The 24,232-nt window shown below is 57.0% G+C and overlaps 2 protein-coding genes across 15 annotated transcripts in view; one reads left to right on the top strand and one right to left on the bottom strand.

Moving 5' to 3' along the window:
* Positions 1-20,671, top strand: part of SIPA1L3 (signal induced proliferation associated 1 like 3) — a 310,057-nt gene extending 289,386 nt beyond the window's left edge. For 5 of the 7 annotated variants that reach the window (XM_024351290.3, XM_024351292.3, XM_024351289.3 and 2 more), the window contains one exon: positions 227-1,560. In XM_024351290.3, the coding sequence (XP_024207058.1) occupies positions 227-370 (144 nt within the window). In that variant the 3' untranslated portion in view covers positions 371-1,560. Of the gene's footprint in view, positions 1-226; positions 2,509-20,542 lie in introns of those variants that run through there. The other 2 variants (XM_024351291.3, XM_524247.9) reach the window with 2 other exon arrangements.
* On the bottom strand, positions 5,158-24,232 carry DPF1 (double PHD fingers 1). Of its 8 annotated transcripts, none has more exons than XM_016935836.2 (12): positions 24,095-24,232; positions 16,693-16,853; positions 16,502-16,609; positions 13,079-13,206; positions 12,721-12,810; positions 11,946-12,024; positions 11,608-11,739; positions 10,501-10,551; positions 10,288-10,407; positions 7,798-7,910; positions 6,434-6,515; positions 5,158-6,287 (listed from the first exon to the last, which is right to left on the bottom strand). In XM_016935836.2, the coding sequence occupies exons 1-12, from the start codon at positions 24,124-24,126 to the stop codon at positions 6,217-6,219; spliced, it is 1,167 nt and encodes a 388-aa protein (XP_016791325.1). In that variant the 5' UTR covers positions 24,127-24,232; the 3' UTR covers positions 5,158-6,216. The 8 variants fall into 8 exon arrangements, with proteins under 8 accessions (XP_016791325.1, XP_016791324.1, XP_054529381.1 ...); XM_016935835.3 differs by having other exon boundaries at positions 6,434-6,545; positions 24,095-24,222; XM_054673406.2 differs by having other exon boundaries at positions 16,693-16,848; positions 24,095-24,197.

The raw sequence follows: 24,232 nt of genomic DNA on the forward strand, positions 1-24,232 counted from the left end.
TCCAGACACCCCTCAGCCTCCTGGTAGAGTTGCGGGAACCAAGTGACTTGCCCAGGGTCCCTCAGTTGTGGAGAGGCAGAGTGGGATGTGCGCCCCGGCCTGGCCTGGCTCTAGTGGTCGGCTCCAAAGCACAGCCGGGCCAGGGCTCGCAGGCCTCAGGGAGCCATCGGCTGTTCCAGGAGCGGCCAAGCCCACCCGCCTGACGCCAGCTTCCCACCCTGTGCAGGAGAAGCAGGACAAGGTGGTGCTCCAGTCAGAGGTGGCCAGCCTGCGGCAGAACAACCAGCGGCTGCAGGAGGAGTCGCAGGCCGCCAGTGAGCAGCTGCGCAAGTTTGCAGAGATCTTCTGCAGGGAGAAGAAGGAGCTCTGAGGTGGGAGGCCGCCGCCCGCCTTCGCTCCTTCCCCTCAGGCCGTGGCCCTGCTGCCTCTCTCCCTCCACTCAGCTCCCAGCTGCCGGTGTGACCAAGATGACCCATCCAGGGCCCTCCCCATGGACACGGAAACTCCGACGGCCTCACTAGGGCTGTGAGTCAGGGTCAGCGCACAGCCCTCATGCCCCAGAGGGCGAAGTGGTCTCAGGCCTCCCTCCAAGCTGCCCAGCTGTGGTCCCGGTGAGCTGGGCTGTGCTTACACCGCTCCCGGGCCTGCCCCGCTGTCCCCATCTAGCCTCTTCCTGGGACCAGCCCTTCGAAGCTGATGGGGACAGAGAGAGGAGCCAGTCTCCAGACGCCTCGGCTCCAGGAGGTCACACAGCAGGTTTCTGCACCACGCACAACAAAGTTGCGGCTTGTGGGGCCGAGGCCCCTGCATGAAAAGTACAGCGTGAAAGCAACCCTTTCTTCCCCACACCCAGAGAGGTGAGGCCCGCGTGGACACAGACCAGGGCGCCTCGGTCCCTAGCACGTGAGCTCCAAAAAGCACGAACATGATCCCCTCCCTAACCCCCTCCTCCCAAAAAGCAGCCAGGAGCACTTTCTTAGAGTTTAAATTATTTTCTTGGGGGCCTGAGGATAGAGAGAGGCAAGGCTAGCCTCCAGAGCCGATTTATTTGAGAGAGAAACTCTATTTGGATCTCCAGGACGGTTTATACGATCTTTTTCTATCAGCTCCTCTTCCACCAGAGGCCACTGCACCTGGGCTAGGGGTCCACAGGCCCCTCCACCTTCCAGCTAACCAGGCCAGGCCGGGGCGGTGGAGCCACCACACAGCCGACTCTCTCCTCCTCCTCCGGGCACGACCTGGCCCTGACCAGCAGCCTCGGCCTCTTCTGGGTTCCAGGAGGGGCTCCCGAAGCCCTCAGGACAGGGCTGGAGGAGAACAGCCTTCATCTCCTCCTCTGGTTTTTTTTTCCTTTGCAAGTCTCCCAGCCCATCTCTCCGAGCAGCGGCCACCAGACCCCCTCACCATGCTCCCCGGGGAGCACTGCACCCCGCGAACCCCACTGGACGCTGGTTCTCTAAAGGCAATAAGGGGCGGCCATGCCGGTGTGGTACCACGCTGTTCATCCAGGAAACCGTTTCTTTTTTTCCTTCTTTAAAAGCAAACAGAAAAAGATATATATATATATATATATTTATTTTTTCATGTAGAGTTGGCGCCAGAACAAGCCTGTATGGCCACAGTCTGTGGATTCACCCCCCCAACCTCAAGCTGAGGACCAAGGCGTGTCCCCTGTGGGCTGGGGGTCAGTGGGAGGACCAGAGGGATGAAGTCAGGGCAGGCCGGTGCCCTTTTTGGGAGGCACCAGGCGGGGAGGAGTTGGCGGAGCAGGTCTGGCCGTGAGCCAGCACCAGGCAACCCGGCCCTTGTCCAGGGACCTCTGCTGCCTTCTCTCTGGGGTCAGGAACCTCAGAGGAGGGGGCTCTGGGGACTGCATAGGACGCAGGCACTCAGGGAGGTGCCGGTGTGGATGGGTGGGGGTGAGAGAAGAGGGTTCTTATCGCGTCTCCTGTGATCAGCCTCTGGCCCCCTGGAGGAGGAAACCTCAGCGCTGCCCCTGCCCCCACCCTCACCCCCAACACCAAGAGTGAGGTGGGCGTGCCCCAGGCAGCGTCCTCAGCCCTGGCCAGCTACTGTGATGCCATCTTCTCCCCCATCCCCTTCTCTGGGGGGCCCGCCCGTCCCCCACCCCCACCCCTTAGACCCTCATCGGGTCCTTTTTTTTTTTTTTTTTTTTTTTTTTCAGTTGTCTCCTCCCATCTTCAGATCATTCGAATCATTTTGGGGACTTAATCATGTACATGGACAAGTGTAAATTATGATTTTTGGTTTTGTTTTCTGTTATTTTTTAAGGATTTCTGCAAAAACAGATCTATTTAATTTGAGGTTGGTGTTCTATCCAATGGCCGAAGATAGCAGCAGGTTTTTTTTTTTCATATGTTGATTTGTTTCATTTGGATTTTTTTTTTATTATTCTTTACTGTCTTTTTTTTTTTTTCCCGTCCCTGTCTTGAGATTTTCTGGCATGTTTCTGGAGGTTTCAAAGGAAATAAATGTTTCATAGAAATGGCTTGTGTGTTCACTTTTGGGGCAGCTGCCTGGAGTTGCTGACGAGAGGGTGTGGTCCAGCATCGGCCCCTCCTCCTGCTCCTGTCCCCAAATCCCCCACACCATGACCACCACACACATGTCCTAAGAACCAGGGGCACCTGCCTTGCTAACTTCTTTTCCTTGGAATCCAAAGGACAGAAATCCAACACTCAGAATGTGAAATGTCCTTAAGTTCAAAAGAGTGAGATTCTGCCTCAGAGGTCATATGCTGGAGGCCTGAAGGCCAGCCCCAGCCCAGAGGGTTGTGTTGGGTCTCAGAAATAGTGGCCAACTTTTAATCTGGACATTCAGCCAGGTGCAGTGGCTCATGCCTGTAATCCCAGCACTTTTTGAGAGGCTGAGGCAGGAGGATTGCTTGAGCCTAGGAATTCAAAACCAGCCTGGACAACATAGCAAGATCCTACCTCTAAAAAAACCTTTTTTTTTTTTTTAACTTTTTTTCGAAACAGAAACTGTGTCACTCAGGCTGGAGTGCAGTGGTGCAATCTCAGCTCACTGCAACCTCCACGTCCTAGGTTCAAATGATTCTCCTGCCTTAGCTTCCCGAGTAGCTGGAATTACGGGGACCCGGCTAATTTTTGTGTTTTTGTAGAGACGAGATTTCACCATGTTGGGCAGGCTGGTCTCGAACTCCTGACCTCAACCGATCTGCCCACCTCGGCCTCCCAAAGTGCTGGATTACAAGTGTGAGCCACCGCGCCCAGCTTAACTTTTTTTTTTTTTTTTTTTTTTTTAATGGATATTGCACATGAGGAAGGCCAGGTTTCCAGCTTGGTTGATCTGTCCTTTGCTGCAAGACTCACAAGGGGCCCCTGCCTCCTTTGGCCCCGGCCACATGGCTGCATTTGGGACACTCTTCCCCCTTCTGTCTGTAGAGGTAGGAGCAGACCCCTGCTGCCACTTGCCAAGTGAATGCTTTGGGGGTAGAAAGCAGCCCCTGATCGCCCCAGATCTGCATCTGGCCTGGTGAACATTTGCATTTTGGGAATCCGGATCAAACTGATTTCTGAATCAGGAAATTCCTCCTGAAAATCCCGAAGTCCAGCCCCTTGAGGGAAGCCTAGCCTCCTGACGGGACTGGCCAGGTGGGGTCTTTCTGCCTTCCTTACCCATGTACCTGTCGTGGAGTTTCACATCTCTGAGCTAAAACCCAGTGCTTCTCTGATTCAGACCCTGCCCCCTCCAAAAAATGTCTTTTTCCAAAAGGCGTGGGGCTGGCATCCGGAGGAGCAGGACCAGCCATTCCCACGTCTCCTAAAAATTCTGGAGTTCTCCAGACACCCTCCCTGTCTCCGCCCTCCTCCTCCTCGAGGCCCCGTCCTCAACCCGCACTGCCCTCCCCCCGCCACCGGGCGAAGGGGGCGGGAAGCCTGGGAACAGGCTGTTCTCACATCCTCTCCTGGCGCCGGAGCCACGCCAGCTGCTTCCAGCACCCCACAACTCGCGCGCACGCCAGCCCCTGGTCGCGCCCAAACTGTGCTTTGAGGCCCGGCCCTTCCCTTCGTGTCCCAGTTTCCAGCTTCCTCTGCCCGTCTCGGACATCCCTGTCTCTCCTCCCCAATCTTTCTGGGTCCCTCATACCTCCGGCTCTCTCTGCAGATTGTTCTGCTGTTCCCCTAAAGTCTGTTTCCTTCTCTCCCCTGCCGCCCGCGTCTCTCCCCATCTCTGCCTGTTGTCCTGGGACTTTGCCTGTCCCTGATCCCAAGTCTCTCTCTCTCCACCCGCAATGTGGCTCCCTCTCACTCTTCCCTCTCCTGATCGATGTTACCACCTCCTCTGCCTCCCCTCCTGGAGGACCTCTCCCTAAATCTGCTGCTGCTCTTCCCCAATCACCGTCCTCCTTCTCCTCCTCCCGTCTCTCCCAGCATGTCAGCTATTTTTTATTACTGTTATTCCCTCTCTCCCATTAAACCTCCTTCTCACCCCTGCTCCCTTCCTCTCTCCTGGTCCTTCCTCCTGTCTCTGTCCCTTCTGCACCCTCTTGCTCTTTTTTCTGATTCTCTCAATAACTGTGTGACTGTCCTCGTCTCTTTCTCTCTCCTGATCTGTGTCCTAGTTCCCTCACTCCTCACTCCCGCCCCCCACCCGTCGCCCACATCTCAGTCTCTCTCCCAGTGCCCGTGTCTAGATACCCTCCTGCCCTCCCTTAGCGCCTCTCTTTCCACCTGATCCCCACCGCTGATTTGCCCCATATCCAGGACACGGAGCCCCCTGGAGATGTCTGGGTCTGGGATGACACCTCCTGACACCCTCGTTCCCCACCCCAGCCTCAGGAGGGGCCAACCCACCGTCCTCTTCCCAGCCCTTCCCTTCCCCCGGCCCGGCTCCCGCCTCCCTCCCGGCTGCACCCGCTGCAGCTGCAGCAGCCCGTTGCCAGGGCAACCACAGCTGGCTGGGCGGGAGCCCCTCCACCCCATCCCCCTTCTCCTCCTTTCTGGCAAAGCAGGGCGGAGCTGGGACAAAGCCGGGGAGAGGCAGGGTGCAGGCAGGGGAAGAAGGAGGTGGATGGAGGTAGGGGCTGGCTGGTCGCCTCACCCCCAACAAGGCCCGTCGACCCCCGGTCCTCCTTCTTGGTGATGCCCCAAACCAGACGGGAGAACGAGGCAGTCGTGGGCAGAGGGGTCAGGCCCAGTTTAATACACAGAACAAGTTAATTCACAGCAGAGGCAGGCAATAGAGGAGACTCGGTGACAAGTGAGGGGGCACTCCTGGATTGGGGGACATCCCCCCCAAAACCCACCACCTCCCCCACCTGCAGTCTCAGTTTCCCTTTTTTAAAACCCGAACAACAAACACACACAACCACAAGAAACAACCACGCCCCCTCACTCCCCCAAAATGGCCAGCGAGGGGGGCGGGGGCCGCCAGGCCTGGCGGGGCGGGAGGAGGGAGGGAAAAGGAGTCCGTGGCGGAGTCTGTGCTTCTCATTCCAGCAGGCGCTGGGCGGGGGCCCACCCGGCCCCACCACCGCCACCCACCAGCCACGGCAGGCACGGGGCGGGCACAGGCTGGGGCGGTCGGGGAGGGGCAGGAACAGAGTTCAAAACCAAGGTTCACATCATGCAGTATCCACCGTGGGCACCGGGAGGGGCGGGTGGACACCATGCCCACCGCCCTGGGCACAAGAGGGGAAGGCGCCCACCTTGGGTGGGGCGCGGGACGGCTGCAGCTCCAGAAATTGGGGTTGGGGCGCCCGGCGGGGGGCCGGCAGAGGCGGGTGCCCGGTGGACACTCTCAGCAGCGCCCCTCCACCCAGCCAGGCCTTGGAGGACTCTTTGTATATATTAACTTCTTTTCTTTTCTTCTTTTTTTTTTTTTTAAACTTTTTGTCTTTTTCTTTAGAAAAAGGCTCTGTCCATGCCCCTGGCTGGCACCCACCACCCCCCATGCCCGCCCAGAGGCGGGGTATGGCTTTGAGGGGAGAAGCCCCTGGTGTCCATTTGCCAAGGGACAGAGAGGGAGGGAGGGAGGGAGAGGCCCTGGCCGGGCCCACCCACCCACAGGGCAGACATTCCACTTGCACAGAGGGGAGGGGGTGGCCCAGCCCCCTCTCGGCTTCCCCCTCTCCCCCTCCCCCTGCGGGACGTTCAGGGTTGGGGAGAATTGAGGAGCTCGGAGAGGCAGGTAGGCGAGCACCACCCCAGAGTCGCGGCGAGCCGAGCCGGCCTAGGTGAGGGTGATGTAAGCAGAAGCCTTTTCCTTCAGGTGCCGGAGACAGAGGTGACAGCTCCAGCTCCCTGCGGGGGCGGCCGAAGCTGAAGTCAGGCCCGGGTCCGGGAGGGCTGCCCCAGCCCCTTCCCACCCCGAGGACACACAATCTTCCACAACCAGGAGATGGCGTTCCCACCCACCCGCCCCATGGGGTGCCCACCTCTCCTCTCACCTTCCGGGGGCTCCGCCATGGGGGGACTCAGGCAGTACATGTGGTAACCCCGATCGCAGTCATCACAAAACAGCAGCTGGTCCTGGGGGGTGAGACCCGCCCAGCTGGCACCCTGGGGGCACGGGCACCAGAAACGGGGGTGGGGGGCTGGGGCAGGGGCTAGGTCAAGGGGGCTGGGGGAGGTGAGGCCTTCCGAGAAAGGTTCTGAGAAGGTCTTTGCAGCAGGAAATGTGTGCGCTGTGTAACACTGCTTAGCCAAACACATATCCCTCAGGACAGTCCCTTTGCGATTTATAGTGGGGGTTTTATAAGGCTCTGTGGAAGGCTTATTATTATTATTATTTTATATTTTTAGAGACAGGGTCCTACCCTGTTGCCCAGGCTGGAAGTGCAGTGGTGCAGTCACAGCTCACTGCAGCCTCACACTCCTGGGGGCTCAAGTGATTCTCCTGCCTCAGTCTCCTGAGCTGGGACTACAGGTGTGCGCCACCATGCACGACTTTTTTTTTTTTTTTTTTTTTTTTTTTTTTAAGAGACGGGAGTCTCACTATGTTGCCCAGGCTGGTCTAGAACTCCTGGGCTCAAAATTCCTCAGCCTCCCAAAGTGCTGGGATTACACAGGTGGGCCACCGCTCCCGGTCTGTGGGAAGTTTAAATGACACCAAGATGATCTGATAGCAGCTCTGCCAGAAACGGTCATGGCTTTTGTTTTTTTTTTTTTTTTTTTTTTGAGACGGAATCTCGCTCTGTCACCCAGGCTGGAGTGTGCAGTGGCGCCATCTCGGCTCACTGCAATCTCCACCTCCTAGGCTCAAGCCATTCTCCTGCCTCAGCCTCCCGAGTAGCTGGGATTACAGGCACCCAGCTAATTTCTGTATTTTTGTAGAGATGGGGTTTCACCACGTTGGCCAGGCTGGTCTCAAACTCCTGATCTCAGGTGGTCCACCCACCTCAGCCTCCCAGAGTGCTGGGATTCCAGGCGTGAGCCACCGCGCTCCGCCTGTGGAAGGCTTTAAACAACCCTAAGATGATCTGATACCAGCTCTGCCAGCAGTGGTCGTGGCTTTAAATCTCAGCTCTGCCATTTCCCTAGCTGGCTGACCCTGGGCAGGTCTCTTTCTGAGCTCAGTTTCTTCCCTGTGAAGTGGAAACAAGACCACCTGCTTCAGAGGGTGGTTGGGAGGATCCAGAGAGATGAAGAGGAAAAAGGGCCATGTTCGATTTATGGACACCGGCATAATGATAACACAGGGGACTGGTGTTCACCAGGGAGGGCTCAGGCACAGGCTTTAGGCTTAAGGGGCAGAGGTGGACGTGCCAGGCGGGGTGGGCAGCAGGGCACGCGGGGGGCGGGCGGCACTCACGTCGTTCTCGGAGGTTCCGCACAGGCTGCAGGATTTGCACTCGATGCACTGCCAGCGGTAGGTCCGCACGGCTGCCGTCATGTTCACCGTGAATTGTAAACACGAGGGGTGTCCTGGGGGCCAAGGGGCAGGGGTGCAGTTAGGAGGTCACCGTGCCCCTGGTGGGCACTGACCGCCAGGGGAGCCATAGCTCAGCCCCTACCCCTGGCTCATGACGCCAGGATGAGCTGTCGGGATCCACAGCCTGACCCCACACCTGCCCAGCAACCACGTGGCCAGCAGCAGTCCCCCGGCCACCACAGTCTCCTACCACAACCACCATGGCAACCACACTCTGCTCCCCAGAACGCCATGGCAACCGCATTCCATTACCCACAGTGCTGTGCCAACCACTTTCTACCACCCACAACACTGTGGCAACCACATTCTGTTAACCACCGTGCTGAGACAGCCACATTCCATTACCCGCAGCAGAACGGCCAGGGGTCCTGTTAACCACAGCAACGTGGCAACCACACTCTCCCAGCCACAATGCCATGGCAACCACCTTCCACAACGCGGTCCCCACACCTCGGTTTCATGCAACTGAAGTCCATTCCACTTGGTGCCCCAGCAACAAAACTGTTACTCACATCACAGCACTGTGCAGCGCCAGGCTTAGTCATTCCACAGCCCCGCTGCAGAGACACCCGCAGCCGCTACCTGCAGCCACGACCCATGGCGCCCGCCCCCTGCAACCACGGCCCCGGTGCCATCACAACTACATTCCATTATACTGAGTTGCCATGACAACCATATTTCACTACCCATGATGCCATGACAACCACAATTCATGACCTACTGTGCTGAGGCAACCAGAGTCTATATTGCCCACAAGCCCACCACGGGAAACCACATTCTGTTAACCACAACTCTACGGCGAGCTCATCCTGCTACCGGTGCCCAGGTGGTGGCGTCCGTCACTCACACCGCACAGCCCACTACCTGCCATGCCTTGGCCCCTGTCTCTTGCTACTCCTTTTGTCTTGTTTTGGTTTTTGAAACAAGGTCTCACTCTGTTGCCCAGGCTGCAGCATAGTGGCACCATCACAGCGCACTCTGCAGCCTTGACCTCCCAGGCTCCAGCGATCCTCCCACCTCAGCCTCCCGAGTAGCTGGGACTAATGGGGTGCGAAACTATGCCCAGCTTTTTTTTTTTTTTTTTTTTTGAGACGGAGTCTTGCTCTGACACCCAGGGTGGAGTGCAGTGGTGCAATCTTGGCTCATGGCAACCTCTGAGCCCCGGGTTCAAGCGATTCTCCTGCCTCAGCCTCCGGAGTAGCTGGGACTACAGGCACGCACCACCACACCCAGCTAAATTTTGTATTTTTAGTAGAGATGGGGTTTCACCATGTTGGCCAGGATGGTCTCGATCTCTTGACCTCATGATCTGCTCGCCCCAGCCTCCCAAAGTGCTGGGATTACAGATGTGAGCCACATCACCCGGCCTGGCCTATTTTTTTTTTAATAGATGGGCTCTCATTATGTTGCCCTGGCTAGTCAAAAACTCCCAGATTCAAGGGGCTGGGTGCTGCGGTGGCTCACGCCTGTAATCCCAGCACTTTGGGAGGCCAAGGCAGGCAGATCACCTGAGGTCAGGAGTTCGAGACCAGCCTGGCCAACATGGTGAAACCCCCGTCTCTACTAAAAATATTAAAAATTAGCCAGGCATGGTGGTGGGTGCCTGTAATCCTAGCTACTCGGGAGGCTGAGGCACAAGAATCACTTGAACCCAGGAGGCGGGGGTTGCAGTGAGCCAAGATCATGACAATGCACTCCAGCCTGGGTGACAGAGGGAGACTCTGTCTCAAAAAACAAAACAAAACAAAACAAAAACCTTCTGGGCTCAAGCGAGCCTCCCACTTCAGCCTCCCGAGTAGCTGGGGCTAATGGGGTGCAACACCATGCCCAGCTAACTTTTTTTATATATAGATGGGATCTCACTATGTTGCCCAGGCTGGTCTCAAACTCCTGGGCTCAAGGGAGCCTCCGGCCTCAGCCTCCTGAGTTGCTGGGATTACAGGTGCGCAACAACACACCTGGATAATTTTTAAATTTTTTGTAGAGATGGGGGTCTTTCTATGTTGCTCAGGCTGGTCTCAAATTCCTGGCCTCAAGTGATCCTCCCACCTCTGCCTCCCAAAGTGCTGGGATTACAGGCGTGAGCCACCGCACCTGGCCTCTCACTACTCTTGATGCCATGCTAAGCACAGGCAGCTACCCACAGTGCCATGAGAGCCACATCCCATTATCCCTGAAGCCTCACTGATCCGACCCAATTCCCACAATCCTCAGCAGTTGCATCAGCCTCGCTAGCTCTGGTTATCCACAGTATCCCCTACATGCTCGGGGTCCCCTCGGTCCTCACCGCCTTGCCTCCCTCCCTCCAGGTCTGCACTCCTGAATGTCCTCTGCACCCGGCCCCCAGAAACCTCAGGTGGGGAGCATCACCTGATCGCCCACAGTCTGCACAGGAGATGAGGTCCTCGGGACACCCCGTCTTCTTGGAGCCCCCCAGACAGAAGTCACAGTAGCCGTTGGGGATGACAGTGCCGTCGGGCGCCTTCTTGGCTGCAAGACAGCAGACAGGCATTGGCACGGGGCAGGCAAGGGCACCCCGCAAAGGTGGCTGCAGACTTTAGGAGCAGAAGGAGGCATCCGTACCTGTGTGTTTCCTTTGTGCCTCAGGGACCCAGGCCAATTCTTTGTAAAACTCTGGGGTAGGGGGGACAGAGAGAGGGACTCTCACCACAGGCAAGGCTCCACCCTGCCCCCAGCCTCAGCCCCAAGGATGGACCTCTTAGTCCAGGCGTGGGGAGCTGGGAAGAGTGAGTAGCTACCCCAAGCTGTGGGGAGAGGCGAAAACAGTTCTCATCGGGACTCCCAACTCTGCCTTTTTAAATTTTTTTTTCAATTAAAAATAAAGGCAGGGTCTTGGTATGTTGCCCAGGCTGGTCTCCAACTCCTGGCCTCCAGTGATCCTCCCACCTCGGCCACTGCCACAAAGTGGTGGGATTATAAGCGTGAGCCACTGCACCCAGCCAGGATTCCCAACTCCTTGAGACAACTGACATGTCCTCTTTATTGGGTCAAAACTTGGTAGACAGCTTGAGGAAGGGCTCCCTGCCTCCCTTCTCACATACATGTCTCCCAGCCAGCCACTCCCAACTGCACCCTCAGTAATTTGTATCTAACAAATTCAGCGAGTACCCCAGCCAAGATCTGGTATGGAAACAGACACTCAGAAGAAAAACTCCGAACACTGAGGTGCCTGGGTGTGTAGTGGCCAGGGGTGAAGACACTCAGCCTCTGCCTCTGAGAGATAGGTGGGAAGACAGTGTCTCCCTGCTGCCTCTCCCAAACCCTCCTCCCCTCCCCCATCCTTCAGCTGTCAGAATTGGCATGGGATTGGCAAGGGCGGAAGCCAAGGGCTCCCAGGCCACAGACCCTGCCCCTTGACCAAAGCTTAGCAGAGAAAGGAGAAAGGGAAGGCAGGGCAGGAGGGGAGCCATCTATCACCCCCCCTCCCCAAGCTCTAATTGAAACAATAAATCAGACCCAGAAATATTACGCCCGGCCAGGAGCGAAGGAGCGATGGTTGGTTGCCATGGCAACCCCAGAGCCAGCATCCCCATGGTCGGTGGGGGGAGGGAACGGCTGAGCTGGAGATTTTCCAGAAATGTCTAATGCCCCCCCACCCCCACCCCCAGCTGGGCTCCTCTTCCCCACTCCCAGGGCCCCTCGCCACCCCCACCTGGCCTGCCAGCTCACGTTTATGGTTGTTTTTCCGGTGGAAGGGCAGGGCGTGGCGTTCGGCGTTCTCCTCCCCCTCCTCCTCGGCCAGGTGGGTGTGGGTGTAGTGGTAGCTGAGCCCCGGCCGGTTCTTATACCGTTTCCCACAGACTGGGGAGCGAGCGAGCCAGGAGGGCCTGTCAGCCCCTCCGGGCCCCTGCCGCCTCCACCCTGGCCTCCAGGATCACACCTCCCCCCTCAGCCAGAGACCTGAGCAGCCTCCCAACCCGGGTCTGGAACAGGAGGGAGAGGGCCACGAGGTGGGGAGTCTCTGGGCCCCCCTCTCTCTGCCTTTCCCCCTCTTCAGAAGGACTCACTATCACAGACATACGGCTTGTCTCGGTCCTCCAGGGAAGCGGTGTCCTGGCGTTTCCGGAGACCCCCGATGCCATATGCCTGTGGGGAGAGTCAGGAGTGAGGGGTCAAGAAAGTGAGAAAACAGGCCAGGCGTGGTGGCTCACACCTGTAATCCCAGCACTTTGGGAGGCCGAGGCAGGCGGATCATGAGGTCAAGAGATCGAGACCACCTTGGCCAACATGGTGAAGCCCCGTCTCTACTAAAAATAGAAAAATTAGCTGGGCATGGTGGCGCATGCCTGTAGTCCCAGCTACTCGGGAGGCTGAGGCAGGAGAATCGCTTGAACCCGGGAGGCGGAGGTTGCAGTGAGCGGATATTGCGCCACTGCACTCTAGCCTATGACAGAGCGAGACTCCGTCTCAAAAAAAAGAATAAAAAGAAAAAAGAAAGTGAGAAAACAGTGTCTTTTGCAAATTCAAATTGCACCTGTACAAATGTCCTAGCTGTGGGGCCTTGAACCTCTCCAAGGTTCAGCTTCTTCCTCTGTGGCACGGGGATGAAGGTAGCTCTAACCCACTGCATAATCTCTGCTTTGCAAATGGCTTAATACAGATGAGCCTCAGTTTCCTCATCTGTAAAATGGGTATAAAATCCCCCACCCCTGCAGGCCGCTCTGGGGATTCAATGAGGTCAGACTGAGGTCAGACTGTGGCAGGGGCGGACCACTGCACCTGCTCCACGAATGAGACCTGTCATTGAGGGGAGCGGGGAAGAGGAGAAGCTTGGGGTGATACCTTTCCTTTGGCCCTGTTCTTCCTCCTGGGAATGTCATCCTCCAAGTCTTCCACCTCGAGATCATGCGGAAACTCCAGCAACTGCTGTTTCTGGGCAATAGAGAAAGGAGACGGGTCAAGAAAGTAGGGGCCACTGACCTGCTTTTGAGGGGCTCTGGGCAAAGGTGGAGATTGGGGGTGAGAGTGTAAGTCAGGAGTTCTTCCAAATAGAGATGAAGTCTGGGAGGATGGTGACTGGGATGCCCAACAGCCAGAAGAAACCGGGGGGGTTTCAGAGCAGGAACGTGAGGGCCCGGGCTGGTGGCAGGCAGGGGTGAGAGGAAGCCATGCAGCGGGGGTCCCCCAGAGGTGGGCCTACCTGACAGTCCATAATGGTCTCCTCCTCCTTCAGCTCAATCTTCTTCTCCCCCGTCTCTGCACACAGTAGAGCCTCGAGGACCGGCCCTTCCGGGAGGCCACCCTCCTTCTTCAGGGGTGCTTCACAGTCTGGGGACAGGGCCATGGGGGGGTCAGATGGGGAAGTTGACCCCGGAGGACTCCTCAAACTATGCAGGTGGGGGGACCATGCTCTTTGCAGGGGGGAAGAGGCTTTCCCACACTCGGCTGGCAGCAGAGGCAAGGATTTAACCACATGCCCTAGGAGGGAGGCCCAGACTCCGGGGAGACCCAGTCACGCCCTCAGATGCCCTGGGATGCACAGCAGGAGACACGGTCAGAACTTTGGATACACCAGAAAGCCTCAGAAAAAGACACAGTTAGGCCATCAGGCACACCCAGACCTACTCAGGGAAGACACAGCGACTCTCAAACATACCCAGACAAATATGGACAGATCCAGACACTCGCAGAGGAGACACAGGGACACCCGCAGGGGACATCCAGACAGATCGTCTGAGACAGATGCGGAAAGGAAGAGGCCCAGCCATGCTGTCTTTTTTCTTTTTTTTGAGACAGGTTCTCGCTCTGTCACCCAGGTTGGAGTGCAGTGGCGCAATCTCAGCTCACTGCGACTCCCAGGCTCAAGTGATCCTCCCACCTCAGCCTCCTGAGTAGCTGGGACTACAGGCAGAGTAGCTGGCACGCTACCACACTGGGCTAATTTTTGTATTTTTGGTAGAGATGGGGTTTCACCGTGTTAATCAGGCTGGTCTCAAACTCCTGAGTTCAAGCGATCCTCTGCCTTGGCCTCCCAAAGTGCTGGAATTACAGGCATAAGCCACACTCTCAGATATAGCCTAGAGACTCAAAGAGGTATAGCCAGATCCTTGGAGACACCCAGACACAGGGAGGAGACATAGCCGGACCCATGGGTACACTCAGAAATGCTCAGAGACAATTAGCTGGCCAGGCGCAGTGGCTCACACCTGTAATCCCAGCACTTTAGGAGGCTGAGGCGGGTGGATCACTTCAGGTCAGGAGTTTGAGACCAGCCTGGCCAACATGGTAAAACCTCATCTCTTCTTAAAAAAAAAAATACAAAAATTAGCCGGGTGTAGGGGCACATGCCTGTAATCCCAGCTACTCAGGAGGTTGAGGCAGAGAATCACTTGAACCCAGGATGCGGAGGTTGCAGTGAGCCGAGATCGTGCCACTGCACTCCAAACTGTGTGAAAAAAAAAAGAAAGGAAGAAGGAAGGAAGGAGGGAAAGAAAAGAAAAAGAAAGAGAGAGAAAGAAAAAGAAAGAAAGGAAGGAAGAAAGAAAGGAAGGAAGGAAAGAAAAGAAAAAGAGAGAGAGAGAAAGAAAGAAAGAAAAAAAGAGAAAGAAAGAGGCCAGGTGCGGTGGCTCACACCTGTAATCCCAGCACTTTGGGAGGCCGAGGCGGGCGGATCACGAGGTCAGGAGATCGAGACCATCCTGGCTAACAAGGTGAAACCCCGTCTCTACTAAAAATACAAAAAATTAGCTGGGCGTAGTGGCAGGCGCCTGTAGTCCCAATTACTCGGGAGGCTGAGGCAGGAGAATGGCGTGAACCAAGGAGGCGGAGCTTGCAGTGAGATCGCGCCACTGCACTCCAGCCTGGGCAACAGAGCAAGACTCCGTCTCAAAAAAAAAAAAAAGAAAAAGAAAAAAGAAAAAAAGAAAGAAACAATTAGCCCTCCAGATACACCTAGACCCTGGGGAAGACACAGCCAGATGAGATGCTTGGACACATAGCGGGGAGATACCGACATACTCAGGGAGAATCACTCAGCTAGATACACACAAACACACACAGGAGACAGACAGGAAGAGACACAGCCGGGTGGGCACTGCCACGCTCCTGGGTACACACAGACCCTCGGACTCAGGAAGAGAAACTGACCCCGAGGATCCCGATATTCCTAAACACATTCAAGGGTAAGTCCAGATCCTCTGATGGACTGGCACACACGTGCAGAAATACACCTGATACGCCAGACACCATCAGGAAGATTCTCCCAGACACTCCGAGGCACCCACACACCCACAGAAAGAGACGGCCGCACCGCCTAACACACCCAGACACACTCGGGAGGAGCCGGACACCCTGACAGACCAGACATACACAAGACACAAGCCTTCTAAGACACTTGGAGACACCTGGGAAGATACACCTGAGAGAGGAAAGAGCTCCAACCAGACACTGAGACATCCAGACGCCCTTGGGGAGATACAGAGGCAGACACCCTCAGGCACCCACAGAAAAAAATACAGGCAGATGGCCGGGCATGGTGGCTCAAGCCTGTAATCCCAGCACTCTGGGAGGCCAAGGCAGGTGGATCACCTGAGGTCAGGAGTTCGAGACCAGCCTGGCCAACATGGTGAAACCCCATCTCTACTAAAAATACAAAAAAATTAGCCGGGCATGTCAGTGTGCATCTGTAATCCCAGCTACTCAGGAGGCTGAGACAGGAGAATCGCTTGAACCCACTAGGCGGAGGTTGCAGTGAGCTGAGATTGCGCCACTGTACTCCAGCCTGGGTGACAGAGCCAGACTCCATCTCAAAAAAAAAAAAAAAAATACAGGCAGACTGATCCATCCCAGCTCCCAGGGGAAGGGACACAGTCAGAAACTCCATACACCCACACACACCTAACAGATATCACTATGCCCTCCAATACCACTGGGACCCTTGGTGGGGCATGGTGGCTCATGCCTATAATCCCTGCACTTTGGAGGGCTGAGACAGGAGGATCCCTTGAGCTCAGGAGTTCAAGACCAGACTGGGCAACATAGTAACACCCTGCCTCTATTTAAAAAACAACAGGCCAGGCGCGGTGGCTCACACCTGTAATCCCAGCACTTTGGGAGGCCGAGGTGGCCAGATCACCTGAGGTCAGGAGTTCCAGACCAGCCTGACCAACATGGTGAAACCCTGTTTCTACTAAAAATACAAAATCAGCCGGGCATGGCGGCGCATGCCTGTAATCCCAGCTACTCGGAAGGCTGAGGCAGAATCGCTTGAACCTGCTAGGCGGAAGTTGCGGGTTCAAGGTTCAACTCCCCGCTAGGTGGAGGTTGGGAGATCACGCCATTGCACTCCAGCCTGGGTGAAACTCTGTCTCAAAAATAAATAAATAAATAAATAAATAAATAACAACAACTGGGCACCTGGGCCCATGTAGGAGGAGATGCAGTCGCCACTCAGTGACTCAGAGAAACTGTGGAATCTCTGGGAAACACCCGGGACGCACATGGGCAGACAGACACACAGCCAGCCGGGCAGACACTTGCTAGAAGGCGATAAAGGTGATGGACGAGTGCTAGGACACACAGCAGGCGCTGGGACACCGATGGGGGCCCCAGCGGCTGCACCCACCGATCTTGTACTCGCAGGGCCTGAGTCTGGGGTCCTCCAGGATGTTGAGTCTCCGTTTCTTCCTCCAACAGCGGGCGGGGTACGTGTAAATCTGTCCCGGGGCCAAACCTGGAGAGAGAGGGGGGTGAGAGGGCGGCGGCGGTGGGGCGGCCTGGCCCCGCCCCGCCCTGCGCCAGCCCTCCCGGCGGTACCCGGCCCGCGGTGGGTCTTCTCCATCCAGATGTAGCAGTTGTTCTGGGCCACGCCGGTCTGCGAGTCGAGGAAGGGCAGTCGCAGGCTGCGCTCGGCGCACAGGCGCGCGTTGTAACTGCGGCAGTGCTCGATGGCCTCGCGGTAGAAGTCCTCGCCTAGGCTAGAGGGGCGGCGAACGGGCGGGCGGCTGTCAGCAAGGGCAGGCGCACAGGGTCGCCCAGCACCCCTCCCCCGGCTGCCGGGCCGCCCAGGCTCGGGAGGGGTGGGCCGACCCCTCCAGCCTCACCTCTCCCCTCCTCCCACTCCGGGACCCAGGCTGGGGGAAGGGGACAGGGCCCAGGGGCCCCCAAACTGGGACTCAAACAGGCCCCCAGCTCATGAGTAGAAACACGATACAGAAACAAACAAAAACACACCGGGACGTATCCCTACCTGAACACATGCAGACACACAACACAAATCACACACAGTCACACGGGATTCACACACAAAGAGAGACAAATCCCAATACTCACAAAGGAGAAACAGACAAACCTCACACACGTGCACACATAAATATCTACTGAAAAAGACAAATATCCCAAGTTCCATAGTGTGGAGACAAATCACACAAATAACCATGCACAAAGACACATCACATATCCACAGACACACACCAGAAACACATCACCCACACAAAGACACACAACATGGAAACATCACACCACACACACATACACCCCCTCATGCATCCAAAGACACACGCATGTCAAAAGACAGGAACTACAGAAACCACTTGCCCCCCATGCACTTACCCACGTATCCAAAGACACAACACAAACCACACACACAATATCCAGACACACAACACAAAGAAATCACACAGATTCACACAGGTACACACACACATTTACAAAGATGCACGATGCGGAACCAGTATCTAAAATATCACACATCCACACAGACACACACACATATAAAACACAGAAACAGCCAAATCCACCCATAGTCACACAAAAATTTACACACAAATACACGCAGCCCTACATACCCAAAAACACAGAACACAAGACAAATGACATATAGTTCCAAAGGACACGGACATACACTGGGAGACCCAAATATCCAAAGATATCTAGTGCAGAATAAAAGGAAACAGACACATGTCCACACACCTATCCCCCAAAAATTCTTAAAAAAACCAGAACACAAATAAGTGATACACACACACACTCCACATCCCAAGACAAAGGTAGTGTGGACTTCACTCCAGTTGCCAAGGCCCCCGCACCCCCGGGTCATTTCAGTCTCTCCCAGACCCGAGGGTTGCAGGGAAGGGATGATGTCTCCCTTCCCCAAAAAGAATCTGGAGGCCCCCCACGCCCTCCACCCCGCCAGGGAGTGGTGCATCCGACACCATTCTTGTCAGAGACCCACAGTCACACACTCTTGCACCCCCGCGCAGCCCCGCACTCGGTGACAGCCCCCCAGACACCCCTTCGGCCCCACCCCCGGTCGCCACACACACACAGGCCCGCGTAGACCCGCCCGCGCTTCCTCTCCGCCTCCCGCCGGCCCACACCACCTCAGGGGGCCAGGGATGACAGTGGCCATCTTGCTCCCCGGGTCCTGCCCCCAGCAGGTCCCCGCCGGGTCGGTCCTCCCAGCGGTCGGGCGGGCGCTGAGGCCGCCCATCCATTCATTCCCGGGGGGCGGGAGCACGAGGGCCACGGCCAATCGCGGCGACGGGGCGGGCCCGCCCGGGCCATGCTGGGAGTGGTAGTCCCAGGCCAGGGGGCCCCCGGGACCCCGCGGGGACGGGACGGCGCGGAGGAGGGGCCCGGGGCACGCACCGTCACTCACCCGCCCTCACTCGTCCACATATCCTGCTCTCGCGTGCACACAACCACATGCACACCTGGACTCGCACACGCCCACGCATGGCAGTTTACACACACATTCACGCGGATACTCACAGCCTCCCACACACTCCTACTCACACACCTTCGCACGGACTCACACAGCCACACGCACATACACTGCAATACTAAGAGACGCAGAGACACCTCCCAGGTGCCCACACAGACTTCTCACCAACATGCTTCCAGCAGACACCCCCTCACCGCCCCCCACCCAAGTCCCTCCTGGCTCCAGAGACCCCACCCGGGGCTGTCTCTCCCAGCAGCCACGCTCACGGTCACCCCGCCCTGCTCAACGCCTTCTGCAGGCCTGACAGCAGCAGTGCAGGTTAGAAACAGTAGTCACACCTCCAGGGTTCAAATCCTAGCTCTGCCACTTGGTGGCCATGTGACCTTGGCAAATGACTTAACCTTTCTGGGCCTCAGTTTCCTCATCTGTAAAAAGAGGATGATGCCTCACTGGAGTGTTGTGAGGATTAAATGAGTAAATATAGGTAAAGCATTTTAAGAGGTGACTGGCAGGCCAGGTGCAGTGGCTCACACCTGTAATCCCGGCACTTTGGGAGGCCCAGGCAGGTGGATCACCTGAGGTCAGGAGTTGGAGACCAGCCTGGCCAACAGTCTCTACTAAAAATACAAAAATTAGCCGGGCGTGGTGGTGCATGCCTGTACTCCCAGCTATTTGGGAGGCTGAGGCAGGAGAATCACTTGAGCCCAGGAGGCCGAGGTTGCACTGAGTTGACATTGCGCCACTGCACTCCAGCCTGAGCGACAGGGCAAGACTCCGCCTCAAAAGAAAAAAAAAAAAGGTACCTAGCAGGTAGTATTTGCTCAATAAATCCATTTATTCCACAAAGGAGCTGATATATACTTTACTAAGATGTCAATGGTAATACCTAAATGCTATCAGAAAGAATAATGCGGGCCAGGCGCAGTGGCTTATGCCTGTAATCCTAGCACTTTGGGAGGCGGAGGCAGGTGGATCACCTGAGGTTGGGAGTTCGAGACCAGCCTGGCCAACATGGTAGTAGTCTCTACTAAAAATACAAAATTAGCCGGGCATGGTGGCGCATGCCTATACTCCCCCACTCAGGAGGCTGAGGCAGGAGAATCACTTGAACTCAGGAGGTGGAGGTTGCAGTGAGCTGAGATCGTGCCATTGCACTCCAGCCTGGGCAACAAGAGTGAGACTCCCTCTCAAAAATAAATAAATAATAAGAAAGAAAGAATAATGCGGCCAGGTGCGATGGCTCCAGTCTGCAATCCCAGTACTTCGGGAAGCCTAGATGAGAGCACTGCTTGAGCCCAGGAGTTTGAGACCAACCTGGGCAACATATCCAGACCCCTGTGTCTACAAAAAAAAAATTAAAATTAGCTGGGCATGATGGCGCAGCAGTGTAGTCCCAGCTACTTGCAAGGCTAAAGTGGGAGGATAGCTTGAACCTGGGAGGCTGAGGCTGCAGGGAGCTGTGGTCTCACCACTGCACTCCAGCCTGGGTGGCAGAGCGAGACTCTGTCTCTAAAAGCAAACAAACAAACAAACAAAAAACTAAGTAAGCAGGGCGCCGTGACTCATGCCTGTAATCCCAGCAATCTGGGAGGCTGAGATGAGAGGACCGCTTGAGCTCAGGAGAACAGCCTGGGCAACATAGCGAGACCTGGTCTCTACTAAAAAAAAAATAAATAGCTGGGCATGGTGGCACATGCCTATGGTCCCAGCTACTCAGGAGGCTGAGTCAGGAGGATTGGTTGAACCCAGGAGATCGAAGCTGCAGTGAGCTATGATCACACCACTACACTCCAGCCTGGACAACTGAGCAAGACCCTGTCTCCAAAAAAAAAAAAAAAAAAAAAATAGATGCTCAGTAGATATTTGTTGAATGAGTAAATGCACCCATCATGTGCTGGGCACAGTTCACCCCGTGATGCTTTTATTATCTGCATTTTCCAGGTGAGGAATCTGAGGCACAGGAAGGTGACCTCACATGCCCGCATGCCCTGGCGGCTCTTTGAAGGTAAGACTGAAGGAAGGAGGCAGGCACCCCTGACGGCCCTCCCCAAGTAGTCCTGACCTCCTTCTCTCTCCCACTGTCACCCACACTGACTCCACCCGAAGAGATCCCCAGGGAGTGAGCAGACCCACTGAGTAACAAACTGACCCAGTCTCTCTGCAACACCACCACCCCGTCCCTCCTCCCGTCTCACCCCTCCTCCCCCTTTCCCCTTCCCACCCCTTCTCCCCCTTTCCCCTTCCCCTCTTCCACCCCGACCCCTGTAGAGCCAGCATTCAAATTTGGACGGCTGCTGTAATTAACACGCCCACAAACGCCCTCATCCACCAGGGGGCGCCCCAGCCGACAGAAGTGGCCCGCTAGCCTTCACCATTTTCGTCACTTGAAATCCCCCCAAGAGATCCAGTCAAGGCCTCCTACACTCACGGTCACTTCTACACACACACACACACACACACACACACACACACACACACACACCCCTCTAGTCTTAGACCCTTTCCACAAACTCGCCCAAGCCAGGTAAGGTCTTGGCCGGCCCCTCTCCTGGAACAGGAGGAGGTGGGTCTCTGATTCACATATGGCCTGGAGTGGTGACACGGGGATTAAGTGAGGGGCACTGACACCCCTACGATCACTCTGGCCTCCAGGGCCCTATAGTGGCCACCTCACACCTTGCCCACGGTGAGCTGTGACCCCACCTTCCTCTCTCACCTCCCATTAGCTCACAGGTCCCGTAACACACCCTCTTACACTTGATTCCCACACCGCTAGCCTCAGACACGCAGACTCACTCCTGCCCCACCCCAAACTCTCATGTCGATTTGATTAAGAGAAGGCTGAGTGTAGACACTCTGAGTGCAGACCTTCCTAACAGTCCTCCTCTACCAGCAGAATTTCTATTTTTCTTTCTTTTCTTTTTTCTTTTCTTTTCTTCTTTTATTTCTCTTCCTTCCTTCCTTCCTTTCTTTCTTTCTTTCTTTTCTTCTCTTTCTTTCCTCTTTCTCTTTTTCTCTTTTTTTTTTTTTTTGGACAGCGTCTCACTCGATGGCCCAGGCTGGAGTGCCATGGCATGAACACAGCTCGCTGCAGCCTCCACCTCCTAGGCTCAAGCGATCCTCCCACTTCAAACCCCCAAGTAGCTGGGACTACAGGCCTGCGCCACCGCACCCGGCTAATTTTTGTATTTTTGTAAAAACAGGGTGTCCCTATGTTGGCCAGACTAGTCTCAAACTCCTAAGCTCAAGTGATCTGCCCACCCTGCCCTCCCAAAGTGCTGAGATTACAGGCATAAGCCACCATGCCCGGCCCACCAGCAGGATATCTACCCACAGACGCAGGCTGACACTTGCAGCGGGCTCTCCTTTCTTTCCTTCTGCCCTAACCACCTGCACACACCACTCCCACACACTCTCCTACACACTTGAACTCCCAGTCCTCTCCCTGGCCCAAACAATCCTCCTGCCCCATCCCCCAGTGCCCTGTGTGGGAGCTGGCCCACAGTAGAAATCAATTTCATAAATCAATATTGATACTAATAATAATAATCACTACATTTGGTCAGTGTCAGTCTCTGTGCTAACTGCTTTACAAAGATGGCCTTAGCCCCACGACAGTCCCATCGGGTGGTAAGGGCTGTTAGAAGCCCCCATACACAGATGGCAAAACTGAGGCTCACGGCAGGGAACATTCGTGGCTCAAGCTGGTTTTGGAACTCAGGCAGTCGGAACTTCCGAGGGCGGCACCCTGCAGCTCCTTCTCCCCAGGGGATTTGACTCACATTCTTTCAGGAGTCAGGGAGTCCCCACCTTCACCCCCACAGAGACCTTTTGGAAGGGGAGGGCACAGAGGGGTAGGGCCCTCCCAGTCCAGGCTTACTGTAGCTGGGCCCCTGCTCACGGCTGTAGCACACCTCCTCCCAGGGGTCTGGGCCAGGGTCAGGGTGAGGGGCCCCATCGCCTGTAGATCCACCAACCTGCACAAGAGCCCCGTTCCCAGCCATTTTGCGGATGTCCCCTCACAGGAGAGACAGCTGTCTGTGTGTGCCACTTAGGGTGAGAGGGCAGCAGAGGGGTGTCACCATCATACACCACCTCACACGGACCCGAGCCCCACACACCCGCTCCCGGCACCCTGCTCACGACGAAGCCACACGTGTAGGCGCTTGCCTCTAAGTCCCTGCCCCCCTTCCTCTCCCAACTCCCACCCTCCACCTCCCACCCCCATTCCCGCCAGAAACCAGAAGCAACTGGCGGCCTCTGGTCCAGCCAGCAGGCGCATCCCTTCTCGTGGGTGGGGTGGGGGGGCGCTCCCTCTCTCCCTCTCTCCCCCCACCCCCCACCCCCGCCCCCAGCCCTCGATGTTCAAGGTCAAGGCAGCCAGCGCACGGGGTTGGGGGAAGGGTGGGGGAGGTCGCCCCGGCCCCTTTGTGCGACGCCGCGGGCACTCGCCCTCCGCCTCCTCCACCAGGCCCGGGAGGAGGGGGAGGGGAGCGCCTCGCTCGCCTGCGGGGAGGGAGGGCGGGAGCGGCCGAGTGCCTGTCACTTGGAGCCCGCTGTCACCGCCTGGGAACGGGGGGTGGGGAGCGCTGGGACCCGGAGTCCGGGATCCCGAAGAGGAAGCAAGAGCGAGATGGAGAGGGGGAAGGGGAGGGGTGGAGAGCGCGAGGGATGGCAAGGAGAGGAGAGGGTCAGGAGGGGCCAGGCTCGGACCCAGGCTTCCGGATTCCCAGCCACCGGGCCCGGGAAGAGGCGAACGCTCGGAGGGCCGCGGCCAGGGAGAAAGGGAGGGAATCCCCGGAGACCGAGGGCGCTCCCGGCACCCCCTCCTGGGCAGCCGGTCCCCAAAGGGATCAGAGATGCTCCCGTTTGATGTGTATGCGCGGGGAGAGGGAGGGATGCCGCGGTCCAGACTGACGGCGGGTTCGGGGCTTCTAGTTCCCGGGATCCCGGGAGGAAAAAGGGGAGGCAGCGGGGATGGAACTGGGGACCCCCGACGTCTCAGCTCCCACCCTGCGGCCGCGAGGGCCGGGGTCCTCAGAGAAAGAAGGGGAAAGAGAGAAAGGCGCTTTGATGAGCGGAGAGCGGGTGATGGAAACCCTGGAGACCGAGGTCCGGACTTAGGTGTTCGAGCTTTCAGCCCCGGCCGGGGCAGGCCCGGCACCTCCGGAGACCCTGAGGGAGAGATGGAGGAGAGGGAAACCCCTACCCCCACTCTGGGTGGGGAAACGGCCTCCGCCACCCCCAGCCCGCGCCGCATTCCTTCACTGACAGCGACAAAGAAGAGGCGCCCCCGCGACCCTGGAGGGGCTCCCGCCCCCAACCCCAGGGGGCGACAGGGGGTAGGGGCCCCCGGGGCAAGGGTTCGCGCTGGGGGCCCCCATTCAACTACGGTCCGCGCGCTGCGTCCCCCTCCTCAGCCCCAGGGCGGGCGGGGGAAGGGCTCCTGGTGGGGGGGTCTGGACAGGGGGCGGGGACGGCAGGGACACTCACGACTTGAGCGGGTTCTGAATGGCGGTGGCCATGGCCCGCTCGGCTGGGCCGCCTCCGGCCCGGGGCGCCGCTGCCGCCGCGCGCGGGCCCAGCCCGGCCTGCGCCGCCCGCTCTGCCGCCCAGCGCGCTACGATTTCA

The sequence above is a fragment of the Pan troglodytes genome, chromosome 20 (genome assembly GCF_028858775.2).
Source record: "Pan troglodytes isolate AG18354 chromosome 20, NHGRI_mPanTro3-v2.0_pri, whole genome shotgun sequence".
Lineage (NCBI taxonomy): Eukaryota > Metazoa > Chordata > Mammalia > Primates > Hominidae > Pan > Pan troglodytes.

Coding starts and splice junctions, on each gene's coding strand:
- DPF1 (XM_016935837.4), bottom strand. CDS start 18,367: ATGGGCGGCCTCAGCGCCCGCCCGACCGCTGGGAGGACCGACCCGGCG. Junction 10,552..11,607: donor CCGGAAAAACAACCATAAAC/GTGAGCTGGCAG, acceptor CCCCTACCCCAG/AGTTTTACAAAGAATTGGCC. Junction 10,408..10,500: donor GGCACAAAGGAAACACACAG/GTACGGATGCCT, acceptor GCTGTCTTGCAG/CCAAGAAGGCGCCCGACGGC.